The sequence below is a fragment of the Rissa tridactyla genome, chromosome 2 (assembly GCF_028500815.1).
Source record: "Rissa tridactyla isolate bRisTri1 chromosome 2, bRisTri1.patW.cur.20221130, whole genome shotgun sequence".
NCBI classification, from domain to species: domain Eukaryota; kingdom Metazoa; phylum Chordata; class Aves; order Charadriiformes; family Laridae; genus Rissa; species Rissa tridactyla.
In genome coordinates, this window is record NC_071467.1 from 127744978 (window position 1) to 127767296 (window position 22319).

Sequence of the window (22319 nt, forward strand, 5' to 3'; positions counted from 1 at the left end):
AACACAACTGACCCTATAATGAAGAGCACAAAAATTTTATAACGAAAAGCTTCCATAAATATCTGATCTGAGGTATAAAGTCCAAAGAGCAACCATCGAACTTCATTGTCTTCCTCAAATGTTAATTGTCTTTGTTAAATACTTGTGATGGAGTGCATTCTTGGCAAGTTTATAGGCAATACCAAATTGGGGGAAGTGGGTGATATGCTGAAGGGCAAAGCTACTATTCAGGGGAACCTCAATGAATGAGAAAAGTGCTGACAGGATCCTCATGAAGTTCAACAAAAACAAATACCAAGTTCTACACCTGGGATGGAAAACCTCCCGGCAGCAATATGGGCTGGGGACTGACCAGCTGGAAAGCAGCTCTCCAGGAATGGAGATGGGGGTCCTTATGGACAAGAAGTTGAACATGAGCCAACAATGTGCCCTTGCAGCAAAGAAGGCCAAGAATATCCTGGGCAGCATTAGCAAGTCCCAGGAAGTCACTCTTCCTCCTCACTTGTCAGACCATATCTGGAGTACCATGGCCAGTTTTGGGGTTCCCAGTACAAGACAGAATATTGACATACTACAGTGAGTGCAGAAGAGGCCACCAAGATGATCAGGGACTGGAGACCATAATGTACAAAGAGAGGCTGAAAAAACTTTGTATTGTTCTGCCTTAAGAAGAAAAGGCCTTATTGCTGTCTTCAACAGCCTAATGGAAAAGTGTTAGAGAAGACAGACCTGAGCTCCTCTGTCAGGATGCTAAGTGCAACAAGATGTACTGGGCACAAGTTGTAACAAAAGAAATTATGATTAGAAACCAGGACACGGAAGTCTCCATCAGGCTGGTCAAACGGTGGGACAGGCTGCCCAGAAAGGTTGTGGAATCGCCAACCTTGGAGATGTTCAAACCTTGCCTGGACATGGCCCTGAGCAAGCTGAGCTAACTTGGCCTTTCTCTAAGCAGGTTTAGGATGGGTGGCTTCAGGAGGTCCCTTCCAATCTTACATTACTCTGTGATTAAAAAAAGAAGACTGTAAATTCTAAAAATCCACCCAGCATGTGATTTCAACTGCATATTACACAGGAAACGGTGCAGTTAAAGAGTAAGTTTACTCTTGACTTTAAGTAAGGCAACCGTTCCTGAAGCTGCTTAAATAAGATAATTTTATACTTGAAAATACTACTGATAATTTTTTCTCTTTATAGGGAGTTTGTAAAACTTTCTTAAAAGTACCATAGACCCAGCATAGGGAGGGATTTTCTTTTATACTAGGAATATACATACATTAATGCTACTTTGGGGTCTCTTAAAAATATCAATTAGTATAAATGATAACTAGCACTAGCTTAGGTCAGTCTGGGAAAGGTAAATCTGATAGACAATACATTTTGTCATTGCTCATCACATGATGTAATGCCTACATAAACAAATATACTGTAAAGCTAAACAATAATTCATTTTTATTTTTTACTGTAAATATCGACAATTCTTTAGATTTCTTTGATTATATTAAGCAGAGGGCTGGCAATGTTAATCTATTTCTGGCTGTGTAAATATGGACAAGGGAAAAATTATTTCAAATATACCAAGGCTGATTTTTAAACACCTTAATTAGAAACTTTTTAGGCATACAAACTGTATTAGTATCAATAATGCATAAATAATTTGGAAAAAATGTTAGTGTTGTATTTGATTGTAGTTAGTGTTTGATGACATAACGTCAGCCTGAAAGACACTACAATTGATCCGGGAATGCTAATGTATGTTTCTTTTCAAATGAGAATCATGTAGCAAAGGCTGTAGGTAGTAAGCTGAAGTTTCAAGTAGAATTAATGCAGTAGTGAAATGATTGTACCTTGAATATCAACAATTGTTACATGAACAGAATCATGTAAGGTATTTTTATTAGTTCTTTCTTTCTTTTTCACTGGAGAACAAATTTATTTATAAATGTGTATGCAGACACATCTGCTTGATAATATATCTGGGACATAGAGTCACAGTTATAAACTTCTTCTCTTTATCTTTTAAATCACTTATTGCTAATATTTTTTAACAAGATGTGTGCCCAAACAGTACATAACTGCTATAGAAAAAAAAAAGGTCCTATAAAAGATATCCTGGCCATCATTATTAGATATCAAGTATTAGTCTCAAGAGGAACCAAGCAGCTGTATTTAATCAGAGCATTTCATTGTATTGTTGCTGTATTGCTTGTTAGTGAGAATGGTTCAGTAAACAAAACCTAATCCACTACAATCAGAATCAGAATTATAAAATAGTGGTCTGGGAACTGTAAGTAACCCAGCATTGTCAGGGAAAAAACTGCGCTCTTGGATTTACATCCCATCAGTAACACAGTTTCTCATAGGGACCTACAGGTTTGATGCATTCACCTTCTGCTGGTGTCAATTAGGCTTTAAATGATGAAGCTCCCATTCACTGTAACAAAACATTATTTCATTGTATTGTGTTTATGTTTTTGCATTACGATTTCATTAACTTCTCTCAGAAATCCACTAATCTCTTTCTTATTGTTTTCATTGTCACCATTACACAATGATGCTTTCGTTAACATTTTCAGAAGTGCCTGAAAATGGAATCATTAATGAAATCATAGTTCCAACAGGGACAGCTCTTGACCTTTTGCTATATATAAGCTTATGTTTTTTCTAAGCCTTATTTCATAGCTTTGATCTATGCGATCCAATAGAGGCATTCGAAAACTTCCTAATTACAAATGAGTGATAGAGTGATGTGGACTGTCAATCTAATGGAATTAAAGAGTTATGAAAAAAATAGGATGTGTATCACATTTATATTCTAAAAAAAGACCAATAAAATGCATGCTAGTAAAATAAAGGAAATTCAATTACAGAAGACCAGAAGCTTGCATTATCAACAGTCTAGTGTAATCCCACAAAACAGGAAGGAAAGCAAAAAAGGAAATGTTCTTTTTAACTCTGCTTTATAAGAATATTAAAAGTTATTAGAAAGAAAAATACATTTAAATCCACAATAAAATAGTTCTTTACATTTAGAGTAAAATTATATATTTTACTTTATCAAACATTAACTCAGACAAGTCTAATCTTCCTTTAGCTGATGATAAAGGGAATCTCTTTAGTAGGCATTAGATTGAGGCCAATCATTGAAATTTACAGATAGAGATGCTTAACCCTAGATAAGTCAAAGCAGTCATCTAGCAAAGAACAACTAAACAAAATTTATTAGAACAGGACTTCTGGTCTTTCTCTGTTCTAATATACTCAGATGACTGTTGGCAGCATAAATTAGCTTGAAGAAGTAACTATTTGGGGAGCAGAGCCAACAATGTTTGTTTTTCACCACATGGCTGTCCTGCAAGGGGTGTTCATATGCATGCATCAAAGAATGAGAGTAGGCTCACATTGCTTTCTTTCATTTGGGAGCATTAGTAGGAGCACTGCCTGGACACTAATTTTCATGAAAGATTTAAGAACTAATAACCAATGTCCTTTGAGGTGTCAATACTCAATTTTCAATTGATAAAATCTATAAAATAAATCAAATTTAGTTGAAAGCAGCAATTTGTATCAAAAGCTAGCAAGTACCTCCTTACATGCAAAGGAGAGAGAATAAGTAAAAGAAAATCAGGATACAAGTGAAATACTGCACAGCTAACACTCTAGCAACCGAATGCTCCTTAGGGCAAAAAATGAGGAAGTGTAAGCTAAAAAAAATTAGGGGTGTTCATAGAGTATGAATGGCAGATTAAAATCGAATTAATTCTTTCTCATCAGGCTACTAGGACACGCTAAGCCATCGGTTAATAGTGAAGGTCCTCCTACATTGGAGGACCATTCTTTCTCTTTGAAGCTATGATTACGAGCATACCGAGAATCGCCAGCACCGTGCTGTCCTTCAGGACTTCCATGGAACCTGAGCACACAAAGTAGATCGCTTGCAGGGCATCTCCCTGCCGGAGGAGGTATTCCCCAGGAGCACAGAAGGAGGTTTTGATATGCAGAGACAGAGACCTGAGGCAACCGCGACTGGCACACTCGAAAAGGGAGAGCTGCAAAATCTCCTTGTTCAAGTGCATGGTGATGTCTGAACGCAGCTCATCTGGGAAGTCTTTCAAAAGCTGTGCAAAAAAGAAAAAAGGGGGCAAAAAAAAAAAGAAAAAGCGTGAAATAATTTGTTTCCTCTTTTGCAAAAGTCATCTGATTTAGTAGTGCTGCGCATGTTGTACTGATTGAAAGATTTCCCTTTGATTTTTCTTATCCCCTTGATAAGACATGTGTGATATGTTTTAATAAATCTTTGCACTCATAAAGACTGATAAATTCCAGGAAAAACATGAATAAAAATGTGCCTTTAAACAAAAACAAGGAACAAAAGTCAACACCACTGCATTGGAATTCCCACTAATGCCCAATTTAACCTCGTTCAAGTTTTTCTCAGCTGTTAGAACACAGTAGGCTCTTACAGTATATACCATTCTATACAGTGGCATATACACTGAAAAAAGAGCAAAAATTAATTTAGTTTAGATTTCCTTTAAAATGCTTGTATAAAATTCATCAATAGGCTATATTGCTTCTTCTATGGTAAAACCCCTGGAAGAAGAATAACTCCAAAAAATGTCTATATGGCAAACCTCTACAGGGTTTTTTTCTGCGTTTTTTTGGTTTTTTTCCTTCTTTTCTTTTAAATGATGCAATTGGACACTGAAGGAGACAAGGTGCATGTTCAGTGGAAGAACCTATGGAAACTAAAAGACCATAAGGTCTTCCTGTTTTTCCTTGGCCTTAATTTTAGGCAAATTCCTGTTATAGCCTGGCCAGCACTTAATGATATCTATGTATGTTTTACAGAAGATCTGTTGCAGGATGGCAAAACTGAGAGAAAAAACTTTCTGGTCAGAGACAATCTTCTGAGAATGACATAAACCTGCTCAAATCATCAAAAATTTCAGCTGGAGTTTTTAAAAAAATATTTAAGTGTTTTCAAGTATCCACCCCATTGATGCAAAGTATATTGCCTGCCTGTGGGCAACGCTTGGACCATGCAAGCTGCAGGCCCACAAGCATAGTTTTCTCTGTAGTTTGAAGGGATCTGGCATCTGAGCAATGCAATCAGACAACACTTGACCAAGTGGGCTTAGACAGGGCAGTTTGTGGATCATGAAATCATGAAATACTGATGGTCTCTTCAAAGGCTGCCACTGTAGTACAGCAGTCACTCACCTTCAGTGCGACTAAAAATACAGAAAATACAGAAGTTGAAGATGATCCTTAACCAAATCTAGGAAAGCTCCAACATCTAAGTGGTTTTTGTACGTTTGTAAATCTTACTAGGCTCCTTCTGTTGCTAGGATGCTGTTGAAAAATCCCATTATTTGTCCTGTGCACACCACAGAAAGAATTTATCAGGAAAAGAATACTCGCAAACCCAAATCTTTCTGCTTATTTCCACATTATCTTTAGAGGCCACTGAGTTTTATAATGACATGTATAATGAAAGCTCTGAAGGGAATGGTTCATTCAAATAACACTCCAGCAGAGAGAAGTCATTATTTTTCCTGGAGTATAGTAATACATAACCTGGGTAAGTCATTTAAAACAAGCAAGCAAAGACACGACCAGAAATACATCTTTTGATTTTACTCTCATGGTACATTCTGCAACGTTCAAAAATATAGGGAAATGAATAACATAAAAACTCAGGCCAAACCACTTGTCTACAGTATTGCAAAGAACAAAAGAAAATGAAGGAGGGAGGAGAGGGCAGTAAAGAAGTCCCTCCTTTAAAAAACACCCCAAAAACTCAGTAGATTTTTTGTTTGATGAAAGGCAAAACTGCTCCCTGGGGTATTTCTGCTGAGACTATCAAAAAGGTTTGTGATGAATGCCTCTTCAGCATTATGGAGGACTTTGAATTCTTAATATACACTGTGACGTTCTAAACCAGATTTTTCAATAGGTTATCCTCTTCCTGGGATAACCTAACTTTTTTTTTAGGCATGTTCTTTTCTATATGTTACTTCACACAAAACACAGCATCACAAATGGAAAATTACATACACACACCCACACACCCACACCAACTGTAAGTCAATAGTCAAAACCATTAAACATACGATCTCCCTCGTTTTGTTACCTCATTGGAATCAATTCCGTTATTGACAGACCACGTGGTTTGGAAATATTCAAGCATCCTTTGCTTTAGCTGCTGTGGCAGGTGATGGACCCGTATAAAGTCCTTCAGATCCTTGGTTCTTGTGTGATAAAGGGACCATCTGGAGTACATCCTTTGAATTATGGCAGTCACATTGCCAAACACCAAGGCATGCATCAGAGCTAGGGAGGACAGCAATCATGTGCAATATGGAGTCACTTGTTCATCGTTAAAAAGTAACACAGAAAATCAACAGGATCTTCACAGCAAACCAGTTTCCTGCTTGATAGATATAGTAAAGCTTTTGCATATAAGACTTCATAAGTAATAAACAGTAGTATTCATATGATTATCCATTTCCATTTTTTGTGTCACTAGCAGTCACAGCCATGTGATAGGCTAGAACCACATCTGATGCTATCTAGTCAGGGTAACAAGCAAAAGAATACCCAAGCCTAATTAATTTATAGTCTAAGAAAAAAAGGAAAACAGATGAACACATGTAGGCAGGCATGCTCAGGAAATCATGAGAAACTATCAATCAGTATGAAAACTAGACTCAAATGGTCAGTTAGCAACTACATAGAATGTAATAGTTTTCAGAGAACTCATATAAATAAAACCAATTACTAATGAGGACCACGTGTAGTGGAATGAGATTGCAAACGACATTTAGAGATCTATCGTATTCTAGGGAATAAGATGTTAAAAAAAAAGACAGAAAAAAACCCACATTGTAAAGCAGAAACTCAGGTTAAAAAAAAAAAGATATATTCAAACTGTCAATCTGATTTCTTATGTTGGTTGAGAAGGTCAAATATGGTGTGAAATTGCTCATCAGAAAGTTCTGACATCCTGGAGTTTGTCTGCAATTAGAGACTGGCTTGGGAATAAAAAGACCAGAAGCAAAATTGAAGAAATGCTTACAGATAGAGGTTGCCTGGGTCTGTCTGTGCAGAAATGTGCTTGCTGATTATCAGTGGGAAAAATCACTGCTAGATTGTCTGTCATGTGGTATCGATCTGAGGCATGTAAAATACAAATTTACAAATTGTTTATTGAAAAAACTGTTAAGGAACTTGATTATTACTCTTAAGGGACATCTGTCTTTCTAGTGCTTGAAAGAAAGGAGACAGACTCCTCAGAGTGGCAAAGGAATTGGTTTATAAACAAGACAAATAAGAAGTTGACCTTCTAAGGCAATTTACGGGAGTCCAGGGTTAGTGAGGCGAGACAAGGGGGAACAGGAGGATGAAAGGATGCATTTTGGTCGTTAATAATGCTTTTACTTGGTAGAAACAGGCAGAAAATTCTTTAGTTTGGAGTGCTTAGAATTTTTATAGGCTGAGTAAAACACAAAGGAGCATAGGAACCTATGTTTTCATTGTGAAAGGAGTGCAGAAAAACAGAGAATGCACCACAGTGTGATGTGGTTTCACAATACAGCATGCATTCTTGCAGAGGTGATCCAATGATATGACGAGGTCAATACAAGTCTGCTAGTAAAAGAAGATAGATGAAAAGCAGGGCAGGAAGAACAGATCAGGTATGAATATTAGAAAAAAAATTATGCATAATTGAAAATTTATTTCTAAGAAGAATCAGCTGGATCAACTACGTATTGTTCCTGATGCTGCAGTGAATTACTAAGTCACTAACATCAGAATTGGGCAACAAAATGTGCGGGACTGGTGTAATGCCAGATACAGGATATTATAATAGAAATATGTCAGCTAGGGCTGAAACAATTCAGCCAGACATAGCTAAATAGGCTAAAGAGATAGGTTAGCCTCTTTAAGGATGTGACAATCAGTCTAAAAAGGGGGGAGGGATAAAACGTTAGGTGGTGTATGGATGCATAAGTGAAAATCACTTCTGTTACTGTAAGTCTCCCAACAGGCTCCAAGGTTAGGAGCTGGGCAGTGTAGAGAGCTCCGAGATATTATTATAGGCACAAATATAATCAAGAAGACAACTGCTACTGATGATAACAAGCTATTCCTGGCTGTGATAGGCATGAGATTTCTTTATCAAATAATCACAGACCCACGTTACTTTCTGTAAGAAATCTATTAATCCATTCTCTAAAACCAAGCAGGACAAGTCAAAAACTTCTAGGAGCCATATTTCATACAGTGGCCTTGATTCTAATGTGTATTTGAAATTATTTTTTTTGTTGTTTAGGGGACAGAAGAACACCTGTCCAGAAAGGACTGCAGCTACTAGAATGGGCCTCCGGTCTCATTAATACAAAACTGTACATTCTTTGCTCAAAGAACATTCAGAATACAAGACAGCACATGGTACAGTCATCTGCAGAGTACAGATGTGATTCATATTTTACAGATGCTGGGTATCCTAGGAATTCTGGTTAAATTTTAATAAGTAACTTTTCTTTCCAACTTCAAGAAGAAATACTGTGTAGAATAAGATTTTTTATCTTCACTATATTACTCGTCTTAGGCTGTAATTTCAAATTAATGCAAAACAAAAATTAATACCAAGAGGTGGGTAAAAATCAAACAAGAATATTAGAAGTTATTTAGCTGTTAAATTAGCACTTGGGGTTTTGTTGTTTGTTCTTTTTTGTTTGTTTTGGGTTTTTTGGTTTTGTTTTTGGTTTTTTTTCTTGCTTCAACTTTCTTTAGGGTTGCAATAAACTCATGTCATTCCTATGGCTAAACTAAATCATGATATCCATTACACCTGAAATGTGATACTAATGTCTTGGTTTAAGAACTGTAAAAAACTTACATCTTTTTTTCTCAAGACACCACTTTTTGAAAACTAAATATCAGCCAAAACTATACACCAAAACACGTTTTAAGAAATGAAAATGTATTATGCCCTAAAGTATACAGACCAGTACTCAGAGTTTTCTGAGGTGTGCTAACCAGTCTGCACTATACGATGCCAACTCCTTCAAGTTTCCTCGCTGTACTTATTTTCTCAAATACCATCTAAAATACAGTTCCTCAAGAAAATATCTGCAAACCAGCCTGCTCTGCTTTCTTACCTGGATATACCTTCTTCAGTGGATTCTCCCACATGTAAAATCATTTTTCTACCTGCTTGTCTGTGAGCAACTTTACCTTTCAGTTTTCAGTTCCCTTTAACTACATTCAGTTGACTAGTTCTTCACAATTTATTCAGTGCATAAGCATATTTGTTCTACCGCTCAATAATATAAGAAATTAAAAAGAATTGCTATAACTGGACTAAATAAAAGCATAGGATACTTTTATATTCTACTCTATTTAAAGTTTGTGAAAGCTCTGCCATATCAAAGTGAATTAAATATTCATTATTGCCTTGCACAGGATATCTCTTGATTTCTTGCTAGAAATGAAACCTCCTTCCTTCATTCCAACAGATTTTATGCAGTGAAAGCCCCAAAACACAGAGACCACGTTGTATTTCAAAACTATAATTTTTATTTTCTACGCAGCAAAAGCAATTAATGAGCTGCTTTTGTTTCTGTGACATTGTCAAAATCATAATGATATCATTCTTGGATGAGTCATTATATTACTGCCACTCATTTTCAAGACTGGGAAAAATGACAATAACTCATTGGGCACTTTTTATACCACTTGATGCTGCACGTATATAGTTTGTGGGTCATTCATCGTGTTCCCTGACTTTCAAGCGTCAAGTTGCCAATTTATTTTTGCCCAGGAAAATTTGTGCTGCAAAGCTGACAATCAGTGCCTTACTGACTAGCCCTGGAGAAATACCTACTAGTATTTCCAGAACAATTAGGCAAGCAGAAAAAAAAAAATGAGGGCGGAAGTACTCTAGGAGTGACTTGCTTTTACCCTTCACACCCACTGTGATATCTTTGTGTTGTATGATGTACACACTATGAAATAGCACAGATAAATTTTGGGAGGAGGAAGATGACAGTAAAGAGAGAGTTGCAGGTAGTTTCTCAACTGGCCTGGGCTTACTAAGCTCTGCAGGTGCCACCAGCACACTGGTTGTGCCCAGGTGCCTCAGCAGAAAGGAGGTGACAATAAATGAGCAGCTGGCTTTCCCCAACAGTATGACTAGGTAATTAACATAAATAAAAATACTACTAAAAGCTCCAAATATGACCAAAACATTGCATTTTGATTCCAATCTGAAGCAGTGATAATGAAATTGCTTTTGTTTATTATAGAGTCACATACGTCTCACCAAACAGCCCTCCTGGCTCTGTTCTATCTCTGCTGCCTTATCTCTGGTCTGGGCTTTCAGATGCGGCTACGCACCAGTTCACAGACAGATACACCACTGGGCTGGCCGGCTCCCCGCGCCGTTGTCCCCAGGGATGCTGTGGGGACTGAACTGGAGCTCAACGTGCACCTATTACTTGGCTGACCCAAAAAGTGCCTGGCACTTAACCAAAATGCTCCCCTGGCACGTGGCTGGGTCACACACTGACAACAATTTGAGTTTACATTTTACTGGGTGACAACTGTATTTTGTCACCATAAATGATCAACAGGTTAGAAGTATGTCAGCTTAAGAGAGTTTATCTAGTGTAAACGCAGCAAAGTTATTTCTTTTACCATTTAAAATTAAATTTACTTCTTTTACCATTTAAAATTAAACTTGTTGTTGGTTTGGTTTTTGGTTCTTTTTTCGAGAAACCTAGCAAAATTTCAGCTCTTATTTTACATGTCCCTACCTCCTCAAAACGTTTTACATGATGCTTAGCATTTGTACCTACCCCCAATCAGCATTGTGCAAATGGAGAAGATCTTTTCAGCATCGGTATTGGCTGAAACATTTCCAAACCCAACACTGGTGAGGCTGCTGAGGGTGAAATATAGGGCAGCTATATAGGCACTTCTGATTGATGGGCCTCCTAGTGTATTATTCTCATAGTAAGGAGACTCAATACGTTTTCCTAGCTCATGAAGCCAACCTGAAAAACAAAGCATAAAAAGAACTATTAAGGAATACTGGCACCATGAAAACTACATATTCTGTAAACCAAAATAATTCCAAAATAAATTATTTGGACGACGCTGCATTATTCACACAATTTCAAGAATAAAAGAACATTAAACTGTAGGAATTTATACAGCACGTTAAGTATTGTATCTCTGGGGTATTTTCTTATGCACTATTATTTATGATAATAACTGTATTTCTGTATGGAAATCAAGTGTTTTGGAATTGCATATTACACGTCTAATTAGGTAATTCACAAAATCCATTAAGGCACTGAAAAGAAAAAAATCATCACACTGCAGCAAGAATGCAACATCGATTTGATTCTTTCCATTAATTACTGCTTGGAAAGCTTTTTGAGATTCTAAGACTAAATTGTTATAATAATAATTAAATACTTAGAGCTTTTTACATGTTTCTTTTTACAGTAGAAAAGATTCAAACAACATAACTTACAAACCAGAATTAATTTTCAAAAGATGCTTCAGTAAGTGTTTTCTAAATTGTTCATTTAATCTTTCCTTTAATTTTGCTAAATGAGTCCATGTGTGTTAGAGCAAGTAGAATTGGCTACTGCCTCATAGATATTTAACTACCAACAAGAAACCAACAAGAAAACTCCAAAGCAACAAACCAGGATGCAGTTCCTATTTTGTAAAAGAAAAACAACCAACCTGAATAAACTGCATAAACATAATGCTTCACAAAAATCAAGATGGGGTAAGAAAAGTTAAAAATCAATTTTTGTGCCCAGTTTTGCCTGTTAAGCAGTGTGCTTGGGAGAACGGGAATCTTCCCCAGGTATTCAGGGAGAACCACCAAAACATAATATTCCTGGCAGGCAGAATTTTATTTTAGAAAAATTGGTTGGAGGTCCTCCTGTTGTAAACTGAGACCTGACAGACTGAATCACCTTCTGAAGCTTATTCTCTCTCCACTTCAATCAGCATCCATTTCTTCATTTTGAATGAATCCAAGTATGAAATGGGAAAAATCCCCTTGTACAGAATATCTGCAAAAGTAGGGGGCAGATTTAAAACATCTGTCCCAGCACTTCCAATTAAGTTGGGGGAAAAGTCTGTAAGAATTGACCACCTACAGCAGACTTGTTGAGCCATGCCTCCTGCCATCCTCAGCTCCATACTCTCTTGCATGCCCTCCTACAGAGAAAGCTAAGCCAGAAGGGCTGGGTGATGACAGCGCAAGGTCTAGCCATGACCCTGCCGACCCACTCTATGAGGGCCAGTGAATTTAATCAAAAGCATCAATGAAAGCACTCTGTATTTTCATAGGATGCCAGTACTGGGTGGGCTGGTTACCTTGTCAACAGACAAGAAAGCATATGAAAATCTCTTTGATTTTGCCTTGATAGAAAGTATTAATCACATGAGGCTATTTTATACTCAAGTCTCTGGTTTTGAAAGTATTCTACTGCATTTGAAGAATGGCAAAACTGAAACAAATCAAATAAGTTATTTTAAATAAATGTAACTGATGTGTGAATACTGAAATAACGCCTCTTAGGAGAAAATCTCTTTCCTGGGAGTATTCTAAAAGCCACTGATTCTTGGCCTCTATATTCCCATTTTTCTGCCTTTTGTTATCTGAATGAATTTCACAATTGTTGTTCCTGGTTGTCATATTGCACCTGATTGCAAGTTTCTCTACCTCAGTTCAGCTATCAAACAAACAAACAAACAAAAAGAGTAAAAGGGTTTACCTATTGTAACTTTATACGAAACATTACGGGACTCACTTTCTGACAAATACAGTTTCGTTGCTATCCAGAAAAGGTAGATGTATCTATTCTTTAATTGATAGATATTTGTAAACTCATTTCTCCTTTACAGCACACTTTATGCTCAAGGTTATCAAGGAAAAAACCCAACCCTACTGAGACATCATTATTCCCAAAGGATGCATTGCTGCTAGCAGAGGTAAGGTATAAAAGTAAATGCCTACACTGTATCAAACAGGAGAAGTCTCTACAATATTTCAAAATACAATATTAACATTTTACAGTTTCTAACGAGCCCTTCTGGCCAGAACATCAGTGTCAGTATTTGAGACAAGCTCAGCACTCTGTGCCCAGTTCTGTGGCATAACTGAGGGTCAGACAAATGATCTTGATCAGTAAGATGAATGGCTTATCACTGAGCTACAACAGGAACAGTTAGCAATTATTAGCAATTGTTAACAATTGCTAAAAAAATTACCACTATATAAAGAAAAACTATTAAGTAACTTTCTTTAGAGGTGGACCATGAGATTTGGAACAGAAAATACATAACTGAAAGCGAAAACCCAATAAATATATTCCTCTGATTTGTAGATAAGGGCATGTTTACAGCTTCTCATTTCTATTTTGGCTGTTAGAGATGATCCTAATCAGGACCTTTTGAAGAAATTATTTAGGATGAGGTTTCAGCCAAAGTATATAAAATGTTGCAAGATATTCCAGATCAACTATACTTCTCATATTTTTGTTGATAGCTGTACATTTTTTTCCATTTGGGGATAGAGATAAGATACTGTTGGCTGTAAACACTTTTATTAGCCAATGAAAATAGCTGTGAGACAGCATGACTGACTGATGCCTTTTACTTTTTTTGGTTCCTGTAGGTAACAACTCTCAGCAGATTCGCTGGCAAACTTGCGTAGTTAATTTCTGCCCTCAGGGAAGAAGAGAAAAAAGAAACATACCTTGCAGTCAGAGGGAGCTTCCCAGAATTTGGCATTATGAATCTTGTTTGGTTCTGAATTAGCATTATCTAGATATAGCTCTGTGACTTTGAAAACATATTTAAGCACCAATTAGTATAATTAAGAGGAAGATTTTTTTCAAAGGGAAAAAGAGCACTTAAGTAACCAAGTCCCATTAGAAAAGTCAGTAGGAATTGGATATCCAGCTCCATTAGGCTACTTTGAAAATTGCTGGAATAATCTGTATTGAGTTTCATTTAACTGTATCTGGGAAGTGCTCAAGTACCAGCAGAAACATAAACAAGCACTTAAGCATCCATAGGTGGCATACTTTATAATTAGATGTAAAACACGTTATCTCATTTACCTCATTTACTGGACATCCAGAAACTCAGTCTTCCCTCAGTTTGGTGCTTGTAGTGCGTTGAGCAGGTACATCACTCCCTATAATTTGCAGATTCATTCAATACTACTACTTAGTTTTTCCTTATATGCCAGTCACTTAACATAACAACATCCTGTCTGACGCTTCATTTCAACAACTTAGAAAATAGCTGCATTTTCTAATGCATTGAGTACCTACAGCATTAATTCTATAAAACAGATAGACATTTTTTTCCAGTTAAAAAGTAGACCCAAATTCTCTGGGCTATTCTGGACTACTGTGACTGGAAGTGCAAAGAGGTATGGATGAGGAGAATCTCTTAGAACATCCCTGAATGCAGGAATGGTTCCCCAATAGAACAGTGGTGATGATATTAGAAGAGAAAGGGTGACACAAAGGCCCACCTTCTCTCAGCTGTGGTTCCATAACAAATTCAGGGACTTTCAAGTATTCCTAGGGGCAATGCGAAGGTAGAAAAGACTATCCATTCCCGCATTGTCACCTTTTTGTATTTAAACAGTATTTGAACCTTATTTTCACGCTAGTGAGGGAAGAGAGTAAGCAATATTATGCTGATAACAGGGAAAGAGAATATGTAATGAGTAATGCTGGGATAAACTAAAGGACACTGTCAAATGTGGGTTATCTGTTAAGGCTATGTTTCAGGCTGAGTTCTGTTTTTCTGGCTCAACTGAAGAACCCTGGGGCTCTAAATGCAAACACAAAAGATGGCAGCGGCTTTATTAGATGACGCGTGTTCTTTATACTTCTCAAAACCCTGGAATTGTACCTTATGAAATAGCAGGCAATACAAAACCATCCAAAACCAAACAAAACCTAAAATACTGGAGAACAAAAGACAAAAAGTGTAAATAAGTCACCAAACTGAAAAATAATAATAAAAAATGTCCTGAACTGGAGCACATACAGCCTTCTGATATAAGGAGATTATAACTTTTAACATAGAAGTCTGTATTTTTTATGCCTACTAACACGTGTTGCAGTGAACCGTTTAGGGTCATTAAGGAAAAGATAAAAACTATACAAGAGAAATTAGATCCTTCATCACTGGAACGCATTTTTAAATGAAAATCACCATGTGGCCTGAGAGCTCCCACTGCAAGCAGTCCCTGGTCACTGCTGATAGCTCCTCATTTCAGATCTCAAGTCAGGCAGCGAGGAGCTACAGGTTTGCATGGGAAATCACACCATCCCTTCATTACATAGCTGTACACTCGACTCTGCAAAAGGTCATCTCGTATTCCAATTTTAAATGGGTGAAAACTGTTGCAAAGATCCCACTGTGAAGGCAAGATTTTAGCCTATATGTCTACTCTGTTTCCTTGAAATATTAACCTTCAAAAAACAAACCTTAGGGCAAGACAGTTGCTAAGATAGAACAAGTAAGTGAATTCCTTTCTTTTTACGTAAAAGCACTTGTGATTACAGTCTCTGTGAGATAGATTTTACATGTCCAAATCACTGCCATCAACTGTCCATGTCACTTCTTCAGAATGTGCTTCTTCATGTCATAGTTAAAGATCATTTGAGGGGAGACAAGAACTAACATTGTGTTTTAAATGAAATGATATCATCATTTTATATAACAGTATAATGAATATACTCTACCTTATCAAACCCTAATTATTACTCATTAGACATTAAAACACTAGTTTTGCTTTTAAGATTGCTTCCAAAGGATTTTTCACAGTTACTCTCTAGTTGGTTTTGGCTGATACAATGCATTCAAAATTTAGAGGTATGTAAGAAGACCAAATTGTTTTACTACTTTAGTGTGCACGACTCTGCATTATTGAATGATCATTGCCTCTGTTCTCATGGTGATTACTCATTTAAAGTATTCAATTTCTTCTCAGGATCCTCAAAGCCTTTTTAATCCCTGTCTAGTCAAGATGGTTTTGACATCTGCAATTTTTTCCTGCTAAAATATTTGCATTTTTCCCTGGACACTAAACAGCACCATTCCTACCACTTAATACCGTGGAACACTGCTGTTACCCTTTCACTGGTTACAAAACTTGCTCACTTGTTTATAGGTTTATACGTTATATGTATATGTTAGGTATACGTATAACCTATAGGTTATAGGTTATACGATGGAATTTTGCCTGTCATGTTAGGAGAGGCTCCCAGGTACCAGAGCAGATGGTTTAAGGATTAAAGACCTCCAGAGATGACAGGAGTAATCATACTTTTAACCACTGCTTTTGGATGACTGTAAACGTGGCAGACCTTATTGCACCAGGCCACAAATAAGGCATGAATCAGGCTTTTCTTTCACCCAGATTAGAAAAAAAATATGTACTAAAAATAGAAAACCCCACAACCCTGACGGTGTCCCACAGCTGCAGGTTCTAGGAGTGTGAAAATGCACCTCCGTCATATGTGTCCAAATGGCATAATTGCACAATAGTAAAATACAGCAGGAGTTTATGCTCCTTTCAAAATGAAGATAATAAATTATTGTTACACGTGTAAGAGGAAACCTGAGGTGCACCTATATAACGTGTCAATAAGCACAGGCTACAAAGGAACAGCTCTGGCCTAGAGGCTATATTTGAAGGAGAGAATTATCTGACATTCAAAATCAGTAAAAGTTAAGTGGCAGTGCATGAAATTTAGACTAGAAAGACTTCAATATTAGTACAACAGACACAAGCATAATGGCTGCATGACAATGAGGAACCATTAGCATTAATCTGCTCCCCATGGTCTTTATTTTGCTAGCACACTTTCCTGTAAACTGTAGACATCTAAAATGAGACAGAAAACAAATATGATAAAGGAAAGATGTTAACATTTTTCTCAAGCACTGAAACTCTGCTTAAAAATATTAAAGTCATTCCCCAAATAATTTATTCTAAAAATGTGTTTTCTTATTTTTGCATTGTGAAACACAGTCCTTAATGGAGTACATTCTTTACTATGATGGATTTATTTATATATATTTTTCTTAAACTAGAAAGAGACATAAAATGGGTATGAATAAGACTGACAGTGTGACAGAACTAGAGGAACATCTACTGCAGTCACATCCACATAGTCAAATTTTGTGGAGGGAAATTCTTTACGTGACATAGAAAAGAAATAGATTTAACTTGGTCTATATGAAACACAGTTTTACCTCAACTGCCTGTGGCTGGAGTCCTTGTGGTAGGGGCACGCAAAGCCACTCAAGGCTGTCCTCTGTGACCCTGGGACCAGAGCCCAGGCACCAGTGAGGCTGCCTGGGAACTGCCATGCACGCAGCAAATATGGAGATTAGTGCTGCAGATCAATGCATGGCAGAGGTATTTACCCTCCACAGTTCATAGCATCACCTTTCTCTTTCCTTTGTGACACACTAACGGTATATTTTAAAATCTAATTTATGCCTATTTTAGTATTTCCCCACATTTTCCTTTGGGTGGGTCATAATTCTTGGTACCATTCTGGTGCATTTATTGCACCAGTTTATCCAGATAATGAAGAGTTAACTACGTTAACCTTGTAGAAGCAGATTATACTTAACCTCTGGGCTCAGTGGACTTTTAAGTGCCAATAGAAGTGAGGCACGTGGATATTACCATGATGGAAATTACAGAACATTTTCTACAGATATATATAAAAGTTTATACACTTTTGCTTGATGAACACCCACATTATAGACTATAAAAATCACAAAAAAATCCCTGTAATAAGTAATCAAAGATCAAAAAAATGACCCCTTTTCTATCAAGTACTCTATGCCTCTTTCTATTAAGTAGATAAAATCTTTAGAGGGGAGAGAACAAATTTTATAAGAAGATTTCATGCTTCAGATCTGAGATGTTCATCTCTTTAAAGCCTAATGCATAAACAAAAATAAAGCCTTCATTTATGTAAATGCTATATATATAATTTAAACCTCCATGTGAAATAATTAACAGCATATTTTGGGGAACTTGCAAACAATGTCAGTGACAAGAAATACAATATTTTAAAATGAGAAGAAAAATAGTTGAGAGTTTCAAAACCATGCCCTTCTCAGAAACATATGTTGATAAGACATCTTTTCTCCAAAATTATATATGAAGATTCACGAGTAGCAAATTTTAGGGTCGCTGTCATACTAGAAGTGGACACAAGGAATGGATAGATTCAACTAAAATGCCATTTGACTTCCATTGCAGAGAAACTGGATAGAATTTGTATTACACCTCTTCCCAAATTAACAAATGAAGTAAGAGCTGGACATGAGACAAAATCCAAGGCACAAACATGCTTCTAATAATGCTGAGATCTGGGCCATATCTTTGCATCTAGTTAATTTCTAGTTCTTACGGATCAAATAAAAAAATGTCAGGTGAAATTGTAACCCTCTGCTAGATTTTGGGAATTCTACCACTGATTTTCGAGCATCTGTAGCATCAACCAGAGAAAGTCTGAATTTGGACACAGTGCAGTCAGAAAAGAAAAACAAAGATGAAAATTGAAGGTCCGCGTATGCCCCACTGCTCCATCAGGCTTGCACACTCAATATACACCAACCTCTGTAGTCAAAGGCATCTAGGTGAAATCGTTACTTTTGTGTTTCATTCCTTTTGCATGCCTGCCTTAAACGATGGAGTACCCTTTGCAGATACATTGACTGGTGTTCTTCTTGGACACTGATCTAGAAGAAACTGCATCTTTCCCTAGATCCTTAGAGAAAGTTTGTAACCATCTAGAGATATACAGTGAGACAGATGTTTTAAAGCCTTTTAAAACCCATGGAGTTTTCCAAAATAAATGCATAGTCTCTTTGGTTAGAGCATTTTTAGATACAAGCTTAACCTTTGCCAGGTCTTCCAAAAATTAATTCAATTTGAAAGGTAACATCCTATGTAATTCTTTTGTAAGGTTGACTAATACCCTTTGTAAATAAATTGGCTGTTGTATTTCTAATTGAATATATACATAGAAGCTGTCACAAATATAATTACATTTTGTAGAGCATCAACTCATGTAACTCAACAAAGTCATAATAAGATATTGACCCATTGTGCTCACTGAAAATGAAGTTTTCATGGTGCAATAAATATTCAATGAACTAAGTAGTTTCAGGAAGAAGAGGTGCTCCATCAAGGAATCAAAAAAAAAAAAAAGAAAAAAATCTAAGATCTAATTGTAATGTTGCTGGTAACAACAAAAACACAGCTGAGCCCAAAGAAATGCTGAAAACCTGACAATTAAGCTTTAATTATCTGGCAAAACTCAACTCTAAATTGCAAGTATCACTGCTTAGAATAAGAAAGTAAAATTTCTGTATTCTCATGGTAAAATTGATGCCCCCTTGGAGATAATGACACAATTCCTTTGTGGGGAGCATTTAATTTCTTGTCATTGGCAAGGTGTGGTCTGTTAAATAATTTATATTTTCATTTTGGAAGGCCATAAGTGCAAGGAGAGATACTTTTTATCCCATGGGAAGCTTGTAATCCACCCCAGTGAAGGCACTATAGGTGCACGGATTATAATGCGATTTCCCAAGTCTCTCTGGTTGATCACTCCTGAGCACATTCATGTAAGTGGTAGAGCAATAGGCTAGATATGAAATACTTGTAATGCCAGCATTTTATTAGAAAACAATGTTAGGAAGATATCTTTTAAAAAATCTTTGGTTAGTCACATGTAAAAATAGGGTGGAGTCCTGCAGCTCTTCCATCTAATGCAAAATGCTGCACAACACAAAACACAGTGCACATGAATTACCAACAGCTTCACCCATTTCAAGCCCCAGTTTCTAGCCAGAACCTAACCACGTTCATGCATTAAACATTAACGTTTCTAGATGAAGTCCGATCTTCTTTTGTTTGCAAAATAACGTTTTGCTCTTTTACTTTTTCTTTTACTGGGCTGGACAAATCCCTGGGGACCAGCCCAGATGCAGTTCCAGTCAGAGCCCCAAATATTTCTTAAGATGGTGGATAGTTCATGTGAATTAGCCACTTATATTTCTTCTTCATCACATGGCAAAAAACCCTCTCTTTCCAGCGAAGTTATTTTATGTCTATGACTATCGTATATTCTGGTGAGAGAGAAAAGAAGGCAATGGTATGGGAGGAGACGTGTCCCTTTGAGTGGAGCTCCAAGACCGTCTCCAAAAAGCTAGCTGGTGTTCTGCATGACCATAGTGGTTTTTACTGGAGAACTTTTCCTCCAGGACCGTTTGCCATGTGGAATGTGAACTGGATAGCTGAGCTTGTCCCGTTTGGTGGGCCAGCCATGCAGGCTGACTGGGCAGGCTTTGAGTGGGTTGTCCCTCTCACCCCTACTCTGCGTTACTACCCTGCTGCCCCATAAGGCTGCAGATTGCACCTCTGGGACATGCAACTGTTATTCTGTAGGTGTCGAAACAAATCAGAAAGCTGCACAGGTCTTTTGTCCATTTTGATGAGGAAGCCTCCAATATACCTTTGCAATAGTCTCATAGCACACAATAAAGGTTTATTCCAAGGTAGAGACCTGACTATATTACATATAAGAGTTATGTATAAGAGTTTTCAGAGCTAACTCAGCAGATCTGCAAGGAACATACTCCTCTTGATATTTTATGATAATTTGCTAAACATTTATACTGTTGCATAGATGCTCCAGTGTACATGGTAAGTGCACCTGCATTCCTGCAGAACTAGGTCTCATTTATCAAAGAGTAAGTAAATTTAGAAAAGAAATGTACTGGAAAACCTTCTTCTCTCTGGTAAACATGTACATCTCTTCTGAACAGTCATTTGTCAGATAGCTATATTTGGATATGTGGAAGATTTAAATCCTTCTTGCTTTTGCAAGTCAGCAGGTTTTTTTCTCTTCCCCACTTCATTGAAAGAAATAGATAGTGATATTTTCAATATCAACTTTCCATGACTGTGGCAGTCAATACATAGAAAGTACTATATATAGCTAATTATTTTAATTAAACTTTTTATTTTTACTGGGAAGAGTTTATAAACAGCTCTATTGTCATTAATTTATTTGTAGTGAAGATAAATGCTTTCTAACATTTTTTAAATTTTATTTTCCTGTTTTTTCCCCTCCTCCCCAAAAAAGGTAAGATTTTTTTTAGGGTTCCTAACCCAAGAGAAATTAATAACATAACTAAATTAACTGCCTTTTTGTAATATCTTATAATGTTCATATAAGTTTTAGATTACAGATAAAACATGCAAGTCTAAACATATAGCTAATTTAAGTAATAAAATTGCAAATATATAATTAGAAATATAGCAATCATTTGCAAATCATCTCCTTCAAGGAGATGGTCACTGTCACTTCACAGAGTCTCAGCCTTTAACCTTACTGCTCCCTGGGCAAACTGGCTGTTACTGTCCTTTTCCGGGCTATCAAATGCCTTGCGGCTAAGCTTGGAATTAGAAATGTTAGTGCTTCTAGTCCATTCAGTGCAAAGAGCACGTCTATCTTTGCTTCCCTGCGCTCCAACAATCTGCACCCATCTGTTAGAGCCTTTCTTATCTTATATTTAGAGTGTAATCCCCTTTTGGGCAAGAGCAGCCTTTTTATCCTGTGTTAATTCAGCAATGGAGACAAGAGGGTCTTGACTCATAACTATGATCCCAGGTGCTGTTGCAATAAAATTAATGGTAATGACTCTTTTTTAATGCTCTCAGCTGAAGTGTTACAAACCTGCTTTGCAGTTTTCTGTGTTTGAAGTCTAAATCATGACAAAAAGGGTTTGAGCTACTACATGCGATACCTTCCTCCTGTCTTTTTTAAGAATAAAGTACCCTCCTCCATAAGCAATACAGATCACATTAAAATGAAACCTTTATTATCAAAATATGCAAAATTTCCCACAGAACAAAACCTTGAAGAATGTCAGTTTTGAGGTTGCTAGCAAAACTTTGGGTCCGTATGTGTGCAACGTGATATCCGCCCTGATGTTCTCACCTCCTGAGGTTTCACCATCAGAGAAATTCATGCTAAAGTCCTTCAGTACTTTATTTACATGGCAATTTCTCAGTCCTAACAGCGAGTATATTAACAGTCTTGACTCTGAATCTGCAAATAGTTTCTCCTGGGGGCAATGACAGTGGTAATCAATACCTTAAAATCTCTGTAAAAGAAGGTACTATTTGCAACAGCAAGATATCAAGAGGA

At 36.9% G+C, this 22319-nt stretch overlaps 1 protein-coding gene across 1 annotated transcript in view; it reads right to left on the minus strand.

Annotated features, from left to right (window-relative positions):
• Positions 1–22319, minus strand: part of KCNH8 (potassium voltage-gated channel subfamily H member 8) — a 190249-nt gene that overhangs the window by 35785 nt on the left and 132145 nt on the right. Inside the window, exons 8-10 of the mRNA XM_054191617.1 lie at positions 10869–11066; positions 6137–6336; positions 3869–4118 (exon numbers count right to left, since the gene is read on the minus strand). Coding sequence (XP_054047592.1) covers positions 3869–4118; positions 6137–6336; positions 10869–11066 — 648 coding nt within the window. The remainder of the gene's footprint in view (positions 1–3868; positions 4119–6136; positions 6337–10868; positions 11067–22319) is intronic.